The sequence below is a fragment of the Vicugna pacos genome, chromosome 15, assembly GCF_048564905.1.
Source record: "Vicugna pacos chromosome 15, VicPac4, whole genome shotgun sequence".
In the NCBI taxonomy this organism is placed as follows: Eukaryota; Metazoa; Chordata; class Mammalia; order Artiodactyla; family Camelidae; genus Vicugna; species Vicugna pacos.
In genome coordinates, this window is record NC_133001.1 from 22,080,521 (window position 1) to 22,103,703 (window position 23,183).

The window sequence follows — 23,183 nt, forward strand, 5'->3', positions numbered from 1 at the left end:
AAAAATGAAACAAGTGAGACAATGTCTGCCTTAGAAGTTTATCAGTAACCTCTTATATACACATATATATTCACAAAGTGGTTGAGAGTCCTTTTATACGATCCTTTAGATGAGGTCCAATGGCTGAGCTCTATAATGAGACACATGGTCAGACAGAAATCATCAAGATTCCAATGATCTTTTTTTGCCCCTGAACTTTATTATCCTTTAGTTGGGGAGAGAAAGAAGTCCATTTTCATCTGCTGTATCTAAGATTTTACAGATCACTGGAGATTCAACCTAAAGAACAACAATAATAAGACCATTAAAAAGTTGCTAAGCTGAATACTTTCTTTATTCAGTATTAATCTGCTGAATGAATATATGCATTTAAATTTGTTAAATGTATACCAGTGCTTGTTCTGGAGAAATAACCAATGTTATTTCTACAAATGAAGCTTTTTGAAAACGATTTTTAGTCATCCATATAAAATGCTAGAAAGGTGGGAAAGATATTTTTATCTTTAAGTAAAAGATGAGAGAGAAAAGGAGTAAAGGACAAGAATAAGAGCACAATACATAGCTAGGTCTTATATAACAAAACGTAGCAGATTATGACAAAAAAAATCAGTTGCACAGTTCAAGAAAGAGGCAAAGAAAAATATAACCCAAAGATGGGCCTGGTTTTGAAATTATCAAATTTAAGATAATCACAATAAATATGATGTAAAAAATGGTAAAAAGGCAGACAACATGTGTGAACAGATGGAGAATTTCATCAGAGAAAATAAAATCATAAAAAAAACTGAATGAAAATGTTAGAAATGAAAGATATATCAGAGATAAATTCACTCAGAGTGGTAGAAGGGGCACAGCAGAGGAAAGAATCAATGAACTTTAAGACAATTAAATAGAAATGAAATGACCCAAATTGAAACAAAGAAAAAAGTAAGAATAAAATAAAGGATATATGAGATTTGGGAATAACTTCAAACTAACATATTTAAACTGAGTCCCAGAAATAGAAAAAAAGTGGGGCAAAATAAATTTTTGAAAAGATGATGGCCAAAATTTTTCCAAAACTGATGAATTGTATCTACCCACAAATCCAAGAATTTCAATGAACTCCAGCCAGGATAAATATAAAGAAAATCACCCTTGAGTATCACATAATCAAAAGTAGACCTACAGAGCTTCTAGAAGGAAATAAGAGGATTAAAATCTTCATGATTCTGGGGTGGCAAAATTTCTTAGTACAAAAAAAGCATTAAGCAAAAAAAGGGAAAAAATTTATAAAACGCCCTTCATCAGATAAACATTTGCTTATCAAAAGACATTATGAAAACAAATAGTCAAGCCACAGATTGGGGGAAAACGTACAATAAAAATACAAAGAACTCATGTCCAGAATATATTTGAACTCCTAGAAATAAATAATAAGAAGACAAACAACAATAGGTAAAAGACTGAGAAAGACTCTCCTTGACCAAACCATAGTAAGGCTACCCTGAACCTTCTTTTTGACTAGGTCTCTCTTTGTTCATGCACATGCTGAGTCCAGTTATAGCAAGAATTCTGGTTAAGTCAGTTTAGAGAGAAATCATTCAGTATCTAATCACTGTCCATATCTGATCAAATTCCTCTAGTCTCATCTTTGATATCTGATCATCCTGGCCTGCCTTCAGCAATAATCCTGTTACGTCAGTTTAGCAAGAATCCCCTACCCTTGATGTCTCCTTTTATTAGTTTTTAATTTTCCATCCACTGACCACATCCAACCTCCCATTCTGCTTGTTGGCTACACATTCTTGCTGTCTTTTCTATATCTGGAGATGAGCTGGATCTCTCTATCCTTTTGTGATAGTCTTGACACCTGTGGCAATAGTCCTGAATAAAGTCTTCCTTACTGGTTTTGTAAGTGTCAGAATAGTTTTTTCTTTAAAGAGACTTAGCTAGATACTTCACCAAAAAAGATACATGAATGAATAATCACATGAAAAGGTGCTCAACACCATTTTTTCATATGGGAAATGCAAATTAAAACCACTAAAATGGCTAAAATAAAAAAGACTGACAGCACCAAATGTTGGTAAGGATGTGGAGCAACTGAATGCTCATACATCTCTGGTAGGAGTCAAATGATGACAACACATGCTAAATCAGAGAGGCCAGGCATAAAAAACTATATACTATATGATTCCATTCATAAGGAATCAAAAGAAAAAAAGGGTAAAACTGATTTATGGTATGGCGGAAGGTATAGCTCAAGTGGTAGAGCGTGTGCTTAACATACACAAGGTCCTGGGTTCAATCCCCAGTACCTCCTCTAAAAATAAGTAAGTAAACCTAATTACCCCCTCCCCCACTGCCAAAAAAAAAGAATTAAACTCAACTCAATACTTAAGAACTCTGCATTTTATTTTATGTAAATTACCTCAATAAAAAAAAATGTCAATTTTTATAGAGGTAATATGAGGGTTACATTAAATTTGGAGACTACTTTATAGACTCAATGCTAAAAATTAAAATGTGGCCCCAAGATGAATTTCTGAGTATTAGTTTTTTACTTACCCCAAGGATATACTGACAAGAATGAGGCTCTAGCATATATACAGTAACAGCATGAGGAGAATCTGATTCTTTACACCTAAAACAGAGAGTACTTTAAGGCACTGCCCAAACCATACAAAATTATTTTAAACTATTTTCCTCTCAAGGATTAAAAATGACTGTGCATGGTTCTGTATAATTTAACAAATAACTGAAATAATATAATTTGATAATTATTATAAATAACTTATAAACAAACTATTAAAATCATTTTAATATTTTAGTATAAATGATAATTTTATAATAAACCCATAAATTATTATAAATACTGTATATTTTATAATTATATCTTATTTTATATAAACTTTTCCCCTTAGGAAAATTATATTTTATATTTATAAAAACTTTTCCCCATAGGAAGTACACTAAAGAGAAAGGCATAAAGCACAATTTGATGGTCTTACTTTAGTTTTACAGTCACTTGTCTTGGTTTGTCAGTTATATCACAGATATCTCCATTCCCATAAAAATGTGATACCATCCTGAATCAGAAAAACACACACATTTTATTAGACTAAAACTTCACTAATTCAGAGTAATTATAATGGGTAGGGAGAGAAGATAGTCAGAGGAATCAGTTTTGCATTAGTTAAAAAAAAACTGAATACATGTATATATATGCATGACTGGGACATTCTGCTATATACCAGAAACTGATAATTATAACATTATAACTGACTGTACTTCAATTAAAAAATTAATAAAAATCTGACTATAAAATATTCCTTAAAAATACATATTCTTAAGGTTATACTACAAAGCTTTTCAGCTTTCTATAAAGAGAATATAAAATTGAGATATGAATTAATTAATAAGAATGATCTTCAACTTGCATATTACTTATTTATATACAAATAGTAAAGGTTAAACTGCTTTTTAAAAAGTTTTCTCTTAAAGTCGACCATTTCCCCAGCCCTGAATTTTGTTTGCTTTTTTGTGTGCTTCTTCCCATCCTCCATCCAGCTCCACTCATTAAAATACTGTAATGCAAGCTGTAATGGCAAAGCCTAGGCTAAGTCATACGTTCCAAATGAGCAGGGTGCAAAGGTTTAATTTTGTTAGCCTCACAGTTCTGTGCTTCAGTATTTGTTGCACATGATACCATGAGATATTTTCACTTGAAACATAAACATAAGACATATCCATCTGTTTAGTATATTCTAATATTTAAATGCCCATCTCTTAGTTTTGCTACTTTTGATTTTGGTCAGTCCAAGAAGTCAGCACATTCTGAAAACAGTCTCTCTCAATACCATATGTGCTAGGAAGGACAAAGTTAACATCTGAGATGGAAAAAGAATGAATAATTTAAAATTCAGTGGGTAATAGACTATAGGAAAAGCTAAAGCTTAGTTATCCTTGGGACAGGAGATTAATTTACTTCTGTTATAACAACATATACCATATAGCCCAAAACAGATGTGATTAAGTTTTTCAAAAAGCCAATGTTTAACTATTTTCGACCATTACTTCACAAAGGTTAAGTAACAAAGGGAAATGCTGGAGTATATTTAAAAAGAATTAAGTAACTTACAAAGGTGAAGATTACACATGAAGGGGGAAAATGCTCTGTAACAACCTTTTAGAACTAATACCAGAAGTTGCACCATAGTAACACCACCACTATTAAGGGCGGCAGCCAAAGTTTATTGCATGCTATTGCCAAGCACTATGCTTTACACGAATCACCTCATTTAAATGTCACAACAATTCTCTGAGGCAAATAGTCCTAGACCAGAAGAGTGAGGCTTATGAAGATTATGTATTTTGCCTAAAGTAGTAAGTGAAGTGCCAGTATTTAATTCAGGGTATACGACTTCAGAGACTGTGCTCTTACTATTACACTATGTTGTTTCCCCTGAAAAAGAAAGTAGACCTAAAAAATGTCCCTGAAAAAAAGTGACTAGAGATTTTACTTTAGATTTATGTTTTTCAATATGCTGAGTTTTAAATATTCTACTAATCAGATTCAACGGCAAATGAAGTTAATCTTACCTGACTGTCTGGGTACCATCGTCTTGAAGGTGATAGGCTCTAGCAGTGTTCTTCTTAGCCCACTCTATGTGCTCTTCTTGGTTCCATGTCCCCACAACCACAGAGGTTTTCCCACTATCCTTGTCCTAAAATGTGAAAAATATTTGTCATAATACACGCTTGACATCATCAAGTAGACATTTATGCTGACAGCCTATAAGCTCTAGTCCTTACCTTCATCTGCACACAGGATATCTATGTTTAGATGTAATAACGTTCATCAAACTTGATGAGTAGAAATTTGAGTTCATTATTCTTTACTTGGTGTTTCTCTGAATTACGAAACCAGTACTTTCTAGTCTGGCTAAGTCTAGATGTAGTTTTATTTTTCTTTTTGTATATATACATTTTTACTGAAGTATAGTCAATTTACAATGTTGTGTCAATTTCTGGTATACAGCATGCTTTAGTCATACATGAACATACATATATTCATTTTCGTATTCTTTTTCACCATAAATTACTTCAAGATATTGAATATAGTTCTCTTTGCTATACAGTATGAACTTGTTGTTTATCTATTTCATATATATTAGTCAGATGTAGTTATTTTTGACTTTTATTTCTTTCCTCTCTTACATCTGTCAGTCCTGTCAATTTTTCTCCTGGAGATGTTCTTTCTTTTTTTTTTTCTGGAGATGTTCTTGACTTCAGGCTCATCTTCCACATGTCCACTGTCAACATCTCACCCCCACCTAACAGTTTAATTTCTAATACTTAAATATTATGACCACATACTACTGTGATTCTTAACGAAATCTCTGGCCTCTACTTGATAAAATGCTTATTTCTGTATCAAGACTTTCTGTTCAGAAACCCACTTTCCCATTATGCTTTTATTATTTCTTAAACACTATCTATATACTGTACTATATGTGCCTTCTCTCTCCTTCATTTTCCTTCCCTTCTGTCTTTCCTTTCCTTCTTCATATTTTGCCAGGGACCATGCTAATCAGTAGAATTAAAACCCCTTACAGTGGCCAAGGACACAGGCACAGCCACTGCTGAAGTGGAGCTTACTGCCGAGTGGCAGAGAGAGCCATTAACCATTCTTTTAGCAACTATATTGTAAATTCCTAGATAGACCAGGATTAGAGCTGCATCGTGAATAAATTAAAGAGGTTGGACAGCGAGCAAGGCTGCCTGGGGTTTGACTTCTAGTTTCACCATTTACTACCTATTTGACTTTAGGCAAATCTTTGCTTTAGTCTCCTCATTTTGGAATAACAATACTCATCTCTTAGTGTTGTTATGAGCATTAAATGAGTTAATAATTGTAAAGTACTTAGAATAGTGCCTGGTATACATTGAGCACTATATTTGTTAGTTACTATTATTATTCTATCTCCCAAAGCTCCTAGCAGAGTTCCTTAAAAAGTTCTAGGTTATATAATCTTGGCCAAAATAAGTATGATAAAACCTAATGTTGGGCACGTGTATGGGAAAACAACCATTGTTAATGGGAATGTAAACTGGTTCAACCCTTGGGAAGGCAACTGTTCAGTATGCATATATTTTGACCTGGCAAATACATTACTAGAAATGTGCCCTATGAATATACTTGCAAAACTTCATGAACACAACTATTTAAGAAATGCTCACTAAGATGCTACCACAGCAAAAACTGGAAAAAACTTAAAGGTTCATCAACAGAGGTCTGGCTAAATACACTGTAGGTATAGGAACAATTTTCTGTACCTGCTGAAAAAATTAAGATCAGTTGTTGCTGACATGGAAAGATCTCCAACATACTAGGTGATAAGAACAAGCGCAGAACAGTGCATTTAGTATATCCCTTCTGCATTAATATAAAAAGGTTTTAATAACACTTACACGTACGCATTTTTCCCCTTGTGGTGGGTTAACTAAGAAAATGTTAACAGCTGTTACTTTTGAAAAATGGGCCAATGGTGGAGGAGAATTTTACTTTTCATTCTGAATTTCTGGCATATATTTCTTTAGTTAAAAAAAAGCCACTGGGTATTATCTGGGCTGTACTCAGATGATACTTTACCTTTTTTTGTATCAGTAAGTGTTATTAAAAATAAATAAAACATCTACAAAGCAGCAAGAATGGAAAGAATAGTGAAATGGAACATCTCAGGTTTAAATGAAGAAAAGAATGTCCTAGTTTACAGATGCCTCATAACTTTGAAGTGATTTAAATGTGGAAAGTGAGCTGATTTTTCCTGGTATGATCCATCTTGAAATTTAAGACTGGCTTAAAACATCTCAAGAGGGCAAACACAATATTTTCTAATTACCAGTTGTTACTTATTTTGGGGAATAAAAAGAGCCTTTTAAAACAGCCAAGTCAATATTTATTAATGTTTGTTTTCAATGTCTAGTAGTTTACCTTACCAAAGTACAACAATGGCAAATAAAATTACTGGGGCTTGAATTTTAGAATTTAAGCAGCTTGCCTCAAGGGTGGGAGAATAGAGATTTATGAAATTATAAATAAAACAATAAAAAGCCAGTATGTGTAATCTTAAAACTTCGAAGATATAGTACCTTCTTTAGTGGAGAAACTTGCTGTATTTACCCTATTTTTATTAACTTGAGTGGTAATGTACTATCTTATCACTCACTCTCTTACTTTGAAGATGAATTATAACAATGACATTATTCGGTCAACTAAAGAGGTTAGTCACAGTAGCTTATTATTCCTCCAGGCCGACAATAATACACGAATCTGAGTAGTTAATAAACAATGTTACTATAAGATGACTGACTTAAGTCTTAAATAACACCAAGCTTTCCATTTGCCAGAATTTAGAGACACTTTGATGAGTATTACCATACTAAAATCATCTCATAATTAAAAATAACACCAACTCCTGCCCCTCCTTTTTTTTTTCCACGAAAGATTTTTGAGACTTTAATCCATCTAGTGGTAGAACAATATAAATGTTGTTCTATACCTCATGGTACTGATGTACATGTTTGCCATAGCAGAATTCATATTTCCACCAACCAACACCCTACAGGAAAGAAAACAGATCAAGTTACGGTACAGAGAAAGGGAAACTGGGGCCTGTCTCAATACTGCCACATGATAGGGATGGACATATTTACAATTAAAAAAAAACTGTATTAGCAGTAATATAGTTGAAAATTAAAATTAAAAATTACTAAGAAACTTAAAAAAATAGACATGCAGAGAATAACTGCTGTATTGCCTCGGTAAAATAAAATAAAATGAAAATTCCCCTTTAAGTATGTTTCCCACTAGAGCAATCAGTCAGGGGCAAAATTTTACCTTTGTAGATGTTAACTCAAGTTTTAAAGCTACATAATCAAAATGCAGGCTATATACAATCATTGATGCATACTCCAGCAATCAGCCAGAATCACAAATGACTTATATATATATATTTTTTTTGTCAAGTTTTAGCTTGTGAGTAAAGAGAATATACTGGCTATGCATTACATTATAGTAAGATGCAGAGAGAAATTGGCCATGGGGAGGCTTCCACAATCCTGCCATTTCTCTAGAGACAAAATTCTTTTTCAGTGTCGCTAATGCCCCTTGACTAAATAATACACCGGTGAAAATTTTAAGATAAATGTTTAAACTGAAGGTTCACTTCTCACCCCATGAAAGCAGTAGGAACCACTAAGGAACTCTTTTATGAGTTGGTCGTCTGTCAATTTGGATATGTGGGTTGTTCCAACAGTGAGCATTGGCTGCGAACCAACAACAATAGGTTTGTGGATTGCTGGAAATCTCTCTTCCTTAGTTGATTGCAAATCTTCCTAAAGTTAAACAAACATGTTTGAGGACTTATTTGCCATACATAATTTTTTTTCAGTATGACTTAAATTACTATTTTTAACCTTTAAAAAATTTGGAAAATAAAAGTTGTCCACTCATTTTTAATGTGTTTTAAGAAAATAAATTTGCCAACACTTAACAGTACAGAGAAAGCTCTACACAAATGTTAGTTCCATCAACCAGTTATGGGAATGGTGACCATTTTTACATACAGGGATAATTTCCATTTCATATATTTTATATCATTATTCTTACTAAGTACTTTGATAGTTGTTAGATTTTGTGTCTCTACATTTGGTTTTAGAAAATATAATACTATGGGTAAAGAAAGGATAACAAGCAGGCTAAAGAAGAGCTGAGTGGGAGCAAATATGAATATTAATTATAATTATTAAAATGTAGCAGGACCTGCTTGCTGCCCTGGAAGAACCTGCAGTTTAATAAAGGAAGACGCCAACTAATAAGGGTATAGGGAAGAGCAGATTCACAGATAGAGGTGATTCAAGTAGACTCTGAAGAACTGAAACAGGAAGCCATTACAAAGAGAAAACCCTTGATTAATTTATGAAACAAAGAATAATTTGTGAGTTATATGAATTGTCTATGTATGTTTCATGTATGTGTGTGTGCATATGCATGTGAACCTGAGGAAGAGGTAAGAGCAAAGCTGTGGAGTATAGTTTGGGCATTCTCTTTAAGGTATTAGGCAAAGATATGGCATATGATCAGATTTTTCAGTAATTACTTTAGCAGTGGTAGGGATAAAGGAATAGTAAGAACAAATCTAAAGGTGGAGAGCCACGTTAGGAGCTGCAGTAAAGATTAAGAGATGCCAGAGATGAAAGAGGCCAGAGATGAAGAGAATCTAAAGTAAGGGTACATACAAGTCGGGGAGACAGAAGAAGTCAGTTATGAAAGAGGTTAATGAGTTAGAATCTGGTGGTTCACTGGGTACTGACAGTGAGCAGAGAGGAAATGAATCCAGACCAGGATTGAAGAAGTGAGTGTACTAACTCTAACTGAATAAAATAACTGAAAAAAAGTCAAACAGTAAAACGGTTTCCAGTAAATGTATAGACTCCTTTTTCACCTGCTGAAATTGCCATTGACCAATTGTGGTTCTTTTCCTCTGTTTCACTTATACGAGTCACCTGATGGTTATTCTGGAAACCAATGACCTTATATTCTCTTTCCTCCAGTATTAAGGAAGAACAAAGACTGCCAAGATGGCTTCTTATTTTTTGAAATAACCTTGAATTTTACATATAATTGTTTCTACATTCAGAGCCTAGTATGCTCCTGGCACCATTTTAAGTGCTGAGTATTAAAAATGAAGCAGACATAGTTACTACCCATAAGAACTAAGGTCTAATAGACTAATTACCTGGAATATGTGAGACCTACAGTAAGGTAGTGAAGAAAAACAACAATACCGCATAGTGAAACGTTCAGCTGAGATAAGAGGAAGGAGGAGGAAGAACAGAAGCATGACCCTTTATTATTGCCTCTTATGGACAGAACATCTACTTTCATTTTTAAGGAAAATTATTCCAATAAATGCAAGATGATAGTAGTTTTTGTAGCAAGGTTTAGAAATTCATAAAATGGATTCCTCCTAAGTCCAGTAATCTCCAAATTAATGTAATATAATAACACAGGCAGAACAGCAAACCAAAATTCTGATAGTAAGATTTGTATTTTTGCTTAAAAAAGAAAACAATTCCTTATGGTAATGCTTGGTACACACTTAAAAGGCAAACTGTATGCCAAATATCAATTTTTTAAAGAAAAGTTATGTGTAATAAACTAAAATTATAAAAAAATTATTCTGAAATAAAGGTGATCAGTTTTAAGTAATTACTCATCCTACATTATTATCTAAGATTTTCATGTACAGCATGTACTCTAGAGATCTTAGGTATTTTGAAAGCATTATCATCTGTACCTTTTTAAAAATAATTTTTCTCAACTCAAAGATTAAACACAGTAATTAAAGAAAAATAAACTGGCACTTCTACCTTGAAGAATAATTAAAGTTGGATTTGTGAAGTATTTTGATTGAGATGACTTTTAAGTGCCTGTCAGTACTTATCAAGAAGATCAGAAGAGAATATCATCTCCAGTCTTTTAACAGAGCACTTCAAATCAAATGAAGATTAATGTTAAGATAATTTTCTTCTCCTATCAGAATGGCAGGGTTCACAATGCCACAAAGAGTCTGGCAATACTTTTGCAAAGGTCTTGTAGCTGAATGTTAATAACCGACTGCTAAGTAGCCACAGCATACCAGGAATCATGCAAGGAGCTGGAAACCCCAAAAGAATGAAAGCACTATTTATTTTCCCTCCATTTTAATGTAAGAACCATAGGAAAAACAGCCAATCTAAGCCATGTAAGTGCTACCGTGAAGGACTGAGTAAAACACAGGATCACAGAAGAAGAAACATTTACCTCTTCCTGGGGTAAGCCATTAGAAGATGTGGCTCATTTGCAAAGGAAGAACACAGGATCACAGAAGAAGAAACATTTACCTCTTCCTGGGGTAAGCCATTAGAAGATGTGGCTCATTTGCAAAGGAAGTGACACTGGAAGCACATCTTCAAGCAGAAGTTCATCAGGTGGAGGGCAGGGAGGACAGAAGGCAACAGAAGAGGGAAAATAGTATCTCCAAAGGCAAGGAGGTTGGAAAGAACATGGTACTTTTAGGAAACTCTTATGCTGCTCAAAATAGCTGGGATCAAGGGAATGGTGACGAAAGATGAGGTGGACGCCGTATCACAAACGGTCTTATGTTCTCATTTGATAATACCATTGTATTAGCAATGGTTTTATCCTGAAGTACAGATCATGTTAACCACCAAAAGATTAAATACATAATCAAAAGTTCATTTCAGAAAGAACATTTTATCAGCTGTATGGGAATGACTGGAAAGAGGATGCATGAGAGAGACCAGTTTTCTGGTCTTAGGAAATGATATGGTCTAAACTAATGACAGGGCAGACTTGAAAAGCAGTTAGAAGATAACACTGATAGCATTAAGTAAATGAGTAGAGTTAGAGATGAATTAAGAGATAAGTAAGAAAAATGACTTAGGTTTCTGACTTAGACAATTGCTTTAAAAGCAGTAGGTAAGACAAGAAAAGGGTCAGTGTGAAAGAGAAAAAAATGATTAGTTTGAGAATACTGAAAATGTATGTATGTCCAACAGGCAGATGAAAAGGGGAGATAGCATATCAAAAGGGAGAAGCAGCAGAGAGAAGTGGTTAAGAGGCTCTAGAATCAGACTGTTTTAATTCCAACCTCTAACCAATCATGTGTCACTTCCTCTCTCTGAACATCAGTTCTCTAACCCGTTAAGGAGGATGATAATAGTATATCTTATAGGTTGTTGTGAGGATTAGATAATACTTGTAAAGACTCAATACATATTAATTATTTTGATTATGGTTTGAGTTCAGGAGAAAGATCAGTGCTGAAGATGTATATTTGTAACTTATGGGCCTAGAAATGGAAGGAGAAAGAAAGGGCATGGACATGCTCACTTAAGGAGACTATGTACAATAAGAAGAGAGGCAGCTATCGATAGAACCAGGGGAACTTCAACATTTTAAGGGGCAGAAAGTAGAGAAAGAAGTAGTACATAGGAGAAGAGAACCAGAGAGAAGCAGATACAATGACCTGAAGTAAAAAAAGGGGAAAACGTTCAAGCTTCAAACGTTCAGCTAAGATTAAGTTATGCGTATGTCTAGCAAATTTAGAACCAAAAGATTGCTGTTGACCTTAGTAAGAACAGTTTCAGAAGAATGATAGGATGATGGTTTGATGATAAATAGCAATGAGTTCAAGAATAAATAAAATGTTAGGAGATGAGTTGCTATTTCTTCAAGAGGCTTAGCTGGGAAGTCCAGTTAACTAGCTGAAAATTAAACTTAACTGCAGTGAATAAGATGGCAAACTTTATTATGAAATCACGAGTGTAAAAGAATGCTAAAACAGTTTCTGAAAAGTACTCGAATAAAGAAAAGAATTAAAATCAATTAAAAGAATTGAAATTGTAAATTTTGAGTCACGAAAATAAATTATCATTATACCACAGAAATCAGTAAAATGTTGACATGTGCTCTGAAATTTGGAAAAGGAAACACTGTTAGATAATTCTCATACCTCTTTATTTCTCCTGAAAGGCACCCTTAGTATTTCTTCCTGCTGTTCCAGCTGTCTCAGGGTGAGGGGTTTAAATGGTGATCCCGGTAGTGACTGGCAAAATATGTCATTCACAGGAGATACTCTGAATCTATTAAATAAGAACAAAGCATTAAAGCTAAGCACACAACACTTTAAAGCATATGTGCATTTCATGTTTAAAATATTAAATCCACATCCTACCTATATTTAGGATGATTGCACAAGAGTGGTGTCAAAATGACAACTTCATATTCACAAGTTGTAACTTCAGCTACTGAAAGAATTTCATGCTTAGATTCAGGATGACATATGTACATCACAGTACTTGATCTGGGCCGGTTCTGTTTCAAACTACAAGGTGTACCATTTCCCATTCCCACTGGATAGTAGGGTGTCATCTGACCTTCGATATTTTTAGTGGGAATCTTAAAAAAAGAGTATAAAACAGACTTTTCATTAGAAATAGCGGTGGGGTAAGGATGGGAGAAGCACTTATTCTGAAAGGAAAAAAACTATAAACTAACATTTATAAAGGTAACATTTCTGTAGTTACAATAAGCTCTCCCTCTAATATTCTTTTGATTCATATTCTTATTTGAGCAAATACATATTTTCAGAGCTAATTTAATACAGCATAAAAGGAAATTCGGTGCTAAAATTAAGATGTACATTAATATAAAAGACTATAGTAACATGATTACTATGAATTATTTTCAATGGTTCTAAAAAAGGAGACTAAGATAAAATATAGAAAATTACTATACTCGGCTGGTCAGAGCTTTCTTCACTAAATTCAGTAAATGGCTGTGTTAGAATCTGGATTCTAGAGGTCTGAAGTTTGATTTGTCAAAAAGTAGGGCTACACAGTAAATACTGTCTTCTAAAACAGGAATTTAAATACTGTACTGGTTCACCAATCTGCTCATTCTTCTTCCCTGTTATTAACAGACATATTTTTCAGCATATAAACTACAGTATAAATCTATTCAAGGCTAGAAGACAAATGAAGACATTTTCACAGAATAGGGGAATAAAGGAGATGACCTCAGAAGACAAAGATTTTTAAGGAATTAGCTCCCATACTTTTAGCTACCTATACACAAGAAAAATTGAAAGGAAGGGCTTTAACAAAATATTGTTAATAAGATCTCCAAGCAAGCTCTTTGGAGGCAGGCAGCTCATCTTGTATCATTTTGGTACCCTGTCAGCTCCATATGCAAAACAGACAATAAATAAATGTTTCCAGGGAAGATATTTTGAGATTTCTTGTATGCTATTTTCATGCTAGTGTCTGGAATTAGAAAATCTTGGGCTAAATCCAAGCTTTGAATTTACTAGCTTTATGACTTTGACCAAATTTCACTTTTTGTCATTTGTAAAATTAGAGTAATAATACAGACTGAAAGGCTGTGGGGAGAATTGAGCATTATCTTTTGTTACATGCCTGGCACAACATCTGGCTTATAAACTGGGGCTCAATAAATGTTAGTTTTCTTCCCTTACCCTTTTCTTCCTCTTCCTTTATCATTTCACACTTTGAATTCCATCTTGCTATCCTCCAGAGCCAAAAATATTTTGAGATAAATATTTTATCTCAAAGGTAGTCTGTAAAATTAAAATCTTTTAAAATAGCAATGCTATGTGTATCTTTGCTTAGCTTATCAATCCCCTAAAGCCACCCTTTTAAATGATAGGCATCCCTTTTAGATAATTTTTAAGGCCTTTTGCCATTTCACTTTACTTCTAATAAAAGTATCATTATGATATGAAATCACTTTTATTATTAATATCCTCTATCAATAAGTTATTTCACTCTATGGAAATTCTTAGGATTCAGAAAGCATTCCTCAAACTATATGGGCATTTAAAAATTGTCATTAGTCACCCCAAGGAATCATTTTTTTTAAACAGTCCTATCTTCCAGTCATCAATTATATATTCACATTCAGTAACATTTACAAAGGGCCTACATTATGTCTGGCACTCTGCTTTGCACTGCAGGGTAAAGAGATAAAAGACAGTCCCTGCTTTTAAGATGCTTGCAATCTGATAGCTTGTTATTTACATATATAGTTAATCTGTTTCACCCAAAAGAGACAGGGTCCCAATAACAGAAAAATTTGCAAAAGTTCATATTATAACTGTTTCCAATGTTAAATAGAGGGAAGGAAGTACTGCTAAGCATAGGAGTGATATAGTGCTATTATAGAAACTTTCCCAGACATATCTTTGGAAATTCATTTATTTTTGTATGATCTTAAAAATAAATAAAAGTATTTTGGCATAAATTTTCTCAGGAAAACCTAACACATTGTAAACTTTCTTTGATCAAATCTTTTGAGGTACTTGATAGTTAAAGAACAAATGTCAATTAAGTTGTATAAATTCTTGTCTCACTAACAATAGATGTTAAGAGTAAAAAATCAACTTTTATCACTTGCCTCTTTTGATTTTTCCTTTTCTTCTGCTTCTTGTTCTGTGGATTAATATAAGACTAAGGTAAGTGTAAATAATGACCAGTGACATATATGTAATATATAAATGACTAAGTTTTCAATCAACTTTGTAATCTTAAACTTCTTTCTAAAGAAGACCCAAAACAAACATAATTTTTAACTTACTACTTTTAGCTAGTTTCTCTGAAATGTGTTTGTTTGGAAGGACAGTCATATTTTAATGTTTATATCTTCAGCTGGGGAATACTCTATTTGAGCCAAAAAAACTCGCCACAACAGAGTGTTTTTTTCTTAGTGAAAGGTTTAATCTTAAATGAGCTGACCAATTTGAATAAAAGATTAATAAAAATATTTAATAATTTAAAGGATACATCTATATGTCTATTTCCATATATAAAAAATTTGTTTAAATCACGGAAGACTAATACTATATAAATAACACTGATATGTATGTCTTACAGGATTTGAAAAATTTATTAATAGGTAGAAAAAAGCATGTTTGTTAAAGCAGAAAATAATGAAAAGATCTTTTTGAAAAAGTTTTCTAAGGAATTGTTCAGAATTTTTAGTGCTTTAAAATTCATACAGTTTCTAACAAGATCACTTAAATTCCAATCTGAACATATACTTTAAACCAAATTCCAGCATTGCTATCAAATCATGTTGTAGAGACAAACCTTTTTCAGATAGAAGATTCTTCGCCAACATATTCCCAAGGTAGTACTCATGAATATTTACTTTCTACATTTAAAAATAAAATAAAAATATATTAAGTATTTTGCAAATAAATTTTTAAGAATACAACTTAAAACAATCATTTTCATTAAAGTTCTCATTTTATAATGTTCTATATTTAATATTTTAAAGAAAAACATACCTGACCACTTTCTTTCTCTTCATGGTACTGCCGAATGTGTTTTCCATGACATACTTCATAAGTCCAGTAAGACTCAATCTAGGAAAGATGGGTGTATTTAAATACACAAAAGCCATATAACTCAACTGAATTATTTTTTTGATATTTTAAGCAGCTGAATAGATTTCTCCGAAGATTTAGAGTAAGTTTTCATTAAATGAAACTTATTATTACACTGCAGAAAATATGAAATTTCTGAAGCTTATTGTTTTCACTAATTAACTAAATGTGAAAATTCTGTGAAGGAAATAGGTCTAGAATATAGCGGGGGCTGAAAAAACCACCTGGCCAAGGGATCATTTTCTACATAGTCTAAAAAGTAACAATTAGCATTTTTAATTATAATTTTATATAAGGAAATTTCTTTTTATCTGAAAAACATTCAAAGCAGTTTGGTAAGTGATATTATTTGATAATTGATATTACTGGGTGTTTGCTGCAAATACTTTATAGGAATTTAAATGAACAAAATACTATTAAGCAACAGCTTAGAGTTACAACTGACTTAAAATTTGATACAACATAATAGAGTAAAAAACACAAAATTATGTTCAAGGGTCTATTAGCTGCTGGGATGTTATTAAGTTCAGTTAATCAAGTGAACATAAAATACATACTCTGTAGGAACAACTGCTTTGTTTAAATAATGGCTCCAACAGCTCTCTTGGATTAGGGCCTTTATAATCCTTTTCTTCTTCCTGTGAAAGAACTAGAGTTTAATACTTCTAATTATTCTAGAACTTCAACCAACTCTATTGTTTGGATATTAACTCACTGGTCAAATCACAAATGCTTGGAAATAAAAGGGGAAAAAAAGTAAAAAAAACCTTTAAAAAGATCTTACGGTATGCCACTTCTTTCAAAAGACCTGAAGTATAAAATATGGAGCCATAGAATAATCTTCCATTTTTCCTTCTCTTAAAAAAAAGGTTTTTGTGTATCAGTATCCTGAGCAATTCTTATAAACCTACTTCAGAATTTTTAAATGCTTGCTTCTAAACAAATTCTAGCTATGAAAGCCTCAGAATAGCTGACTCCTGTAGAATACACTGGAAAATTTTACGGTACTTCTCCCTTTTTAAATATTTTTATATTTCAGACTTGAATGTCATATATATACCTGTAATTGCATGTGTGTGTATTTGTGTCTTAAGGAGGTTTAAAACAAAATGAAACAGACAGCTGTCTTTCACAGATTTCAAATCTGAACAAAACCTAAGAAAGCACTAACTGGGTACTTCCACTTTACAGATTGTGAAAATATTATAAAACTAGGTTAATAAATTTACTGGGTGGAGGAATTAGGTTTCAAATTTGTTCAAGGTTCCACAGCTAACTATAGCCTATACCTCAGCCTCCTGGCTCCTAGACTGGTTTCCTTTCCATTTTACCATGCTGCCTCTCCTGTCTCATCTTGAAAGAAGTCATTGACTTGAAGGATGAATAAGAGGCAGTTAGGGCATTGTACAAGGAAGAAATGGGCATGAGCTCAGATAGAAAACACAAGGTACCTACAGATTTATTTATTAGCAATTCTTTACATAAAAATGTCACATATACATTTAAAATTTTTATCTTGTTTCAAAACCCTCATTTCTATAAAAGAAAGCAAGTGGGGAGTTAGATTTTTCATCTAAAGCACTAATAATTGGTTGCTAATTTTTCCAAGTTGAACTAGTAAAATCAATGAATTCAGGAATAATAAAAGTGATTACTATTTTTATGGTAAAACAGGATTAATGAGAAACCTGTCACTCAATTTTATTTTAAGGTTAGGTTGTTGCAGTGTTTTAAATAAGTATCTCTGGTGACAGGGATTATCAATATATTCATAAAAACTTACCTCATCCCCACTTGTCACAAGGGGAAGAATGCACTTATATTTTTCTTTATGTGTAGTTGTCATGATGACATAATTATCTTCTTTATACAAAACTCCAGTTGTAGGCTAGAAATAAAACAAAAATGTACATTACTTTCTCTGATTAAATTGAACTACACTGACTGACAGTCCTAGGTCAAACTAATTCATCATTTCAAGAGGTTTTTTAAGTATACTTCCAAAAGGAGGAAGAAATTCTACATATTTTTAAATGACAAAGTGAAGATAATAAACTTTATCCTGGTGTTATAATATAACTGGAAAAAATGAACAAAAATAAAGGAGTATAAAGAAAAAAGCAGTAATGTAACAGACTGAAGTTAAAATATGGATTAAAAATCATTAAGAGATAATGAATGTTCATGGATACAATATGACTGAATATTTATTACTCTTATTAACAATTCTCACCTATATGTGAGAATCTATAGCACTTTATAAACACACTCTCAACTGTGTTGGAGGGGCCACTTGAACATAATATAGTGTAGTATTTTTCATATTTGGATAACATATGGATAAATCACTTATAAAAGAAAAATCACTATGGGTCTTCTGTACTTAGTTTTTTTAGTCTGTATAGAGTCAGCAAATTTCTTCTGTAAAGGGCCAAATAATAAATATTTTAGGCTTTGTGGGCCACATGGTCTTTACTGCAACTACTCAACTATGCCACTGTAGGAAGAAAGTGCACAGGCAGTATGGACAAATTTTTCAGAATAAGCATGGCTGTATTCTGAAAACAACCTTTATTTACAAAAATAAAGTTTGGGGTGGGTCAGCCCAAAGGTGTAGTTTGCCAACTCCTGGTCTATAGCAACAAAACTATTCTTAAAGCTTTCTACACTACAAAACCTAACAAATTCACAAACTGAATATGAACCAATGTAATTCAAGTAAATATTCAATTAATATAACTGATATTATTTAACTAAAAAGAAATCTCTGCTTTATAATAGCAAATGTATTACTAATCAGAGGTTTTCACAGTCTATGAAAGGTGTTCTGTGATAATTCAATTCTCTCTTTTCTCCACAGTATTGTGAAACCACTGTAACTATTTGGCTGTCTCTGGCAAGGAAAGAACCACTCTTATTACATACCTTGCTCTTTTCTCAACTTAACAACTTTGATCTATAATAAAACTAGTACTACTTGAAACCAATATCATCTTAAACACAAATACAAATTAGGGCAATGATCTCTCAAGACAATAAAACAAAACAAAAAACAGCAACAAAAACTAGCTGTATTAGCTATGCGACTACTGTACTATGTTCTACACATATATTACCTCATTGATGCGCAAGACAAGCATTGTACCCATTTTACAAGAGAAGGAAACTGAAGCCCAGATCTTAAATAAGTCCAAAGTAACACAGCTAGTAAGTAGCCCAGCCCAGAGATGAACCCTAGCAGACTGGTTCCATATTCTGTGTGCTCTTCACTGTTTTAACATATTTGAATGATCTCTGTTAACATTTTTTAAGATTACTATATAGACTTCTGGACTGTGGCCAAGGATCCTTGCTTGAAAGATCATTTTAAGTGAAGAGAGGAATCAAAGAGATTTGAAAGTGAGAGTTGCAAAGCCAAATTTATGATAAAGGGATACTTAGAAGCATTCAGTTGAGCCAACAAACTGCTGTAAGACATAACATTTATAATGTCTTTCAGTGTTTTTCAGATATATTCAGAATATATGACAGTGAGTTGTGCAAAGCATGACTCACATGCATTTAGCAATGGATGGCCTGAAGTCTTGTCAAATCATTCCTGACCTGTAGTAAAGGTGGACAGTAGCACATTATTTAAATGTATTTGTCTCTATTTGTGAAGTACCTGCAATCTAATTTTTCAGAGTTGGATTTTACAGCAATATTGACTTATTGACTAAAATGTTCACCACAATTCCAACAATGGAGATAGAAACTGCTTGTTTGGAACCACAGCAAAGAAAGAATTCTTTCTTTGTAGTTAAAACTAATCTTGTGTTGTAGCTCTATGTGATGAAATTTATTTCTCTTCCTATTGTTTTTAAGGTTTAGGTAAAATAAAAGGTAACAGAACTAGAAGCTATCACTTAATGTTTGAAGACTTGTTGAAAAGGTTTGTTTTTCATTAGTTTAGGAAGGGCTACCTTCCTCTTCAATAACACAAAACAAGTGGTAATTCTTCAGTCTGAAAATTTTTGCTGTAATACTGAATCACTTACTGGGATCACAAAGTAAATATTTAAACAAACTTTACCCTACTTTTTAATAATAGAAATTACTGGGAAAAAGTTAACCTTTTGTGGTTTGCTAAGAAATTTTTTTGATCTACTACTAAAATGCTTCCTTCTTATTTTGTAAAACAAGTTCTTTAAAAAAAAACCCCAAATATTATAAATTCTGAATGTACAGAATCACAGATAGTGTTAAAAAATTTGTTTTATATAACTTAATGTCTTAAAGTATTTCTAGTGTAAGGGGTAATATTAGTGATTTGATAAAAATTAGATTTTAATACGTTGAAACCAGTCAAAGGGGGTGGTCTTTAGGGTGAAGGAATTTAAACTCAACGCACAGCTTGTCAACCTATATAACATGCTTCAAACCATGAAGGTGGTCACCATTCTTTCCAAGTGTAGTGTTTGGGGAAAATTCTTGAGTGGGAATACATTTCAGTACTAACAACAGAAGCAGAAAGAAAATTAGATTTATTTTGTGGTTTTCCTTTGGTGAAAGTCATGAACTCTGTAAAGTAATGAATAATTGAACACTTTAATGACACAGAGATGCTATTTCAGAAGGAAAATATATACACAAAAACAAAATTGACTGCTAAAAACCAGTAACAAAGAATATAACAATCATTAATTATCATAAACATTTAGAAATGTACACACTTTTGGTGCGTACCTGAATCCTTATTCTAAGGATTTGAAAGCAAGATTGTAAAGATTATGTATTATTTTAATATATCTGAAAGGGGAAGATGATTTAGAGCACAGAAGAATTTTAAAGCTAAAAAAATTTCAGATCTTCTAACTCAGTCTCTTTCAAATTCAGGTGGTAGAGAGATAAAGATCTTTATTCCAGTTCACACAGCTGCTTAGTTACATACAAATGTCCAACCAACTGGCCTATAAAACAAAATGACAGTGCCAGGTGTGGAGGGCTGTAGTCTCAATTACACAAAGTAGGAAAAGGAAGCCTTATGATTATAACACTATTTTTTAAAAAAAGACTAATGATAATGTCTCTTGGGGCTTATTTTGGCGTGAGAGGCACAGACCTTTTACCAGCTCATAGAAAAATGTCTCTAGATTTTTCTCAAAAAAACTCGAACTTTAAAAAAAGAAAAAAATTTTCTCCCCAAATTTTCAAATATGCCCATCTTAGATTATGCTATGCCAAAGAAAAGTAATTAAAAACAAAGTTTCAGAATAAAATTGTTCTAGGTATGAAAGGTTGTTACAGCATACATTAAGACTGATATCTTTTTCCATAACCTTTTTTTCAGCCAGCGAACACCAGTGCCAGAAAGAAAACTGAATAATTTGGTAGTAACTTTTAAAAATGCTAGTTTTAGTTATGCCCATATAGGTCAGTTAAGTGTTCAGGGCCACATACTGGCATGCCTTTTTTAATTTAAAAAAACACAGGTGCAAAAGTAAAAAATTTTAATGACCGCATTCTTTCTAAACGTTTGCCAAGTTCATGCTAAGTGTGCTCTTTGGAAATAATACCAAAGGCTGTACTAAAGTATTCTCATCCCAAGCCTCCTAAAGTTATATCTGACATGTAACAAACTTTTATATAAGTATTTTAATATATCAATATTTCCTGGCATTACTGCAAAGGTAAATCTGGTTTCCCAGAGAAATATTCGCTTAGATAAATTTGAGAACCACTGAACTACCAGAATGGGAGAACTGAAAACTGAGAGGTGGAGAAACTAACCAGGTATAAAATATTACCAAAAACTAACATTTGGAAATAGGAATCTGTTGCGGTAATGATGACATCTGTTTATCCTGCTTAAGTTCTGTTTTGATATCATAGTATCACTTACTCACGTTTCAGTGAAATAGTAATAGAACAATATAGTAAAATAGTCTTCCAAGTAGAATGACTGCAGGTAATTGGAGTAAGAATTTTTTTTTAAAAGTTTGCACTTTCCAGGACTTCAATTTGAAATAAATGAATTAATTACCATATGGTAAACGTCACAAGACTGCAATTTTTATTGGTCTACAGTGGATAAGAAGACTTTTCAGCAGTCCACTTCCCAAAGGCAGAAGGCCTGCGAATTTTCATTACTGAGGTTATAAAGATGTTCCTCAACGTAGGAAAACCGATCACAAAATCTCATGTTCTGGGGTCTTAAATAACAGTCGTAATACATTAAAACTATAAAGAATATTCAGCAGAGAGCATCGTTAACATCGCACAGGCCAAAGAGCCCTCTCAGAAACAAATCTGAAGGGAAAAGTGCTGTGCATATATGTATTTGTACTGTGTGTGTACTCAAGAAAGAAAGGACGAATACGAGAGAGAAAACTGAGACCAGCAGTACAACTGGTTGTGTGGGTAGGGTGGTGTGTAATACTCCTCGAAGGAAAGAAGGCTGCTAGTGGAGGAAGAGCTGCAGATGACTTACCAAAGAGAAGATAAATGTGTGCGCCTGATGTGGTTCTAGGAAAGCTTCTTCCACGGGGTGGGAGTGTTGGTAAGGTCTAGTGAGATAGATTTTTAAAGGGGAGAGCAGGTGACCGCTGTATCCCGAAGGCGTAGCAGGGAGGGCACATTCACATAAACATGTTTGATAAACATTTGCTGTTACGAATGAATGAACATGGATTAGTGAAGCTTTGGACAGAGGAAGAAGGCTTGCGCCTGCAGGTTCTAGGAGAAAAAAGCGTAGAATACGGAGGGAAGGGGCCGAACCCTCAGTGCCGGGAGGAAGTGAGATGGCTACGGGGTTAGCGAGGGCACTGACCAGAGAGAACTCGGTGCCGGGCCAGTTGACTCGGAAAGGGATGTCATCGCTGAGCTGGGGGAGCGCTCGGCCGCCGCCGGAAGCCTCTAGGAGGCCGCAGAGGACCAGTAACACCGGCCCGCCTGGGACCAGACTCCGTGCGCCGCCGCCTCCTCCCTCCATCCTCCGCCGCCGAGCTCTCCAGCCGCCGCCACAACCTCCTCGGCCCACAGAGGAGAGGAGGGGGAGGAGGAGGAGGAGGCGGCGGGACTACCAAGCGCCCAAGCAGCCCGGGGCCCAACCGCCGCCACGTCTCCTTCCGGAGAGCCCGGCAACACCGCCCCCGCCCCCTCGGGCTTCCCGCCACCGTTTCCGGG

The 23,183-nt window shown here is 33.7% G+C and overlaps 2 protein-coding genes across 3 annotated transcripts in view; one reads left to right on the forward strand and one right to left on the reverse strand.

Moving 5' to 3' along the window:
- The window catches only part of GPR75 (G protein-coupled receptor 75), a 30,675-nt gene extending 21,525 nt beyond the window's left edge, over positions 1-9,150 (forward strand). Inside the window, exon 4 of one of the 2 annotated variants that reach the window (XR_012059030.1) lies at positions 8,804-9,150. The gene's annotated coding sequence lies outside the window, so the exon portion shown is untranslated. Of the gene's footprint in view, positions 1-1,625; positions 1,891-8,803 lie in introns of those variants that run through there. The other variant, XR_012059029.1, reaches the window with a different exon arrangement.
- Positions 25-23,180, reverse strand: ERLEC1 (endoplasmic reticulum lectin 1). The gene is made up of 14 exons (XM_006211266.3): positions 22,828-23,180; positions 17,803-17,907; positions 16,577-16,657; positions 15,921-15,998; positions 15,721-15,784; positions 15,029-15,063; positions 12,789-13,012; positions 12,567-12,696; positions 8,221-8,382; positions 7,548-7,607; positions 4,585-4,709; positions 2,994-3,071; positions 2,551-2,626; positions 25-279 (listed from the first exon to the last, which is right to left on the reverse strand). The coding sequence occupies exons 1-14, from the start codon at positions 22,987-22,989 to the stop codon at positions 208-210; spliced, it is 1,452 nt and encodes a 483-aa protein (XP_006211328.1). The 5' UTR covers positions 22,990-23,180; the 3' UTR covers positions 25-207.
- Between the last annotated feature and the right edge of the window lie 3 nt (positions 23,181-23,183).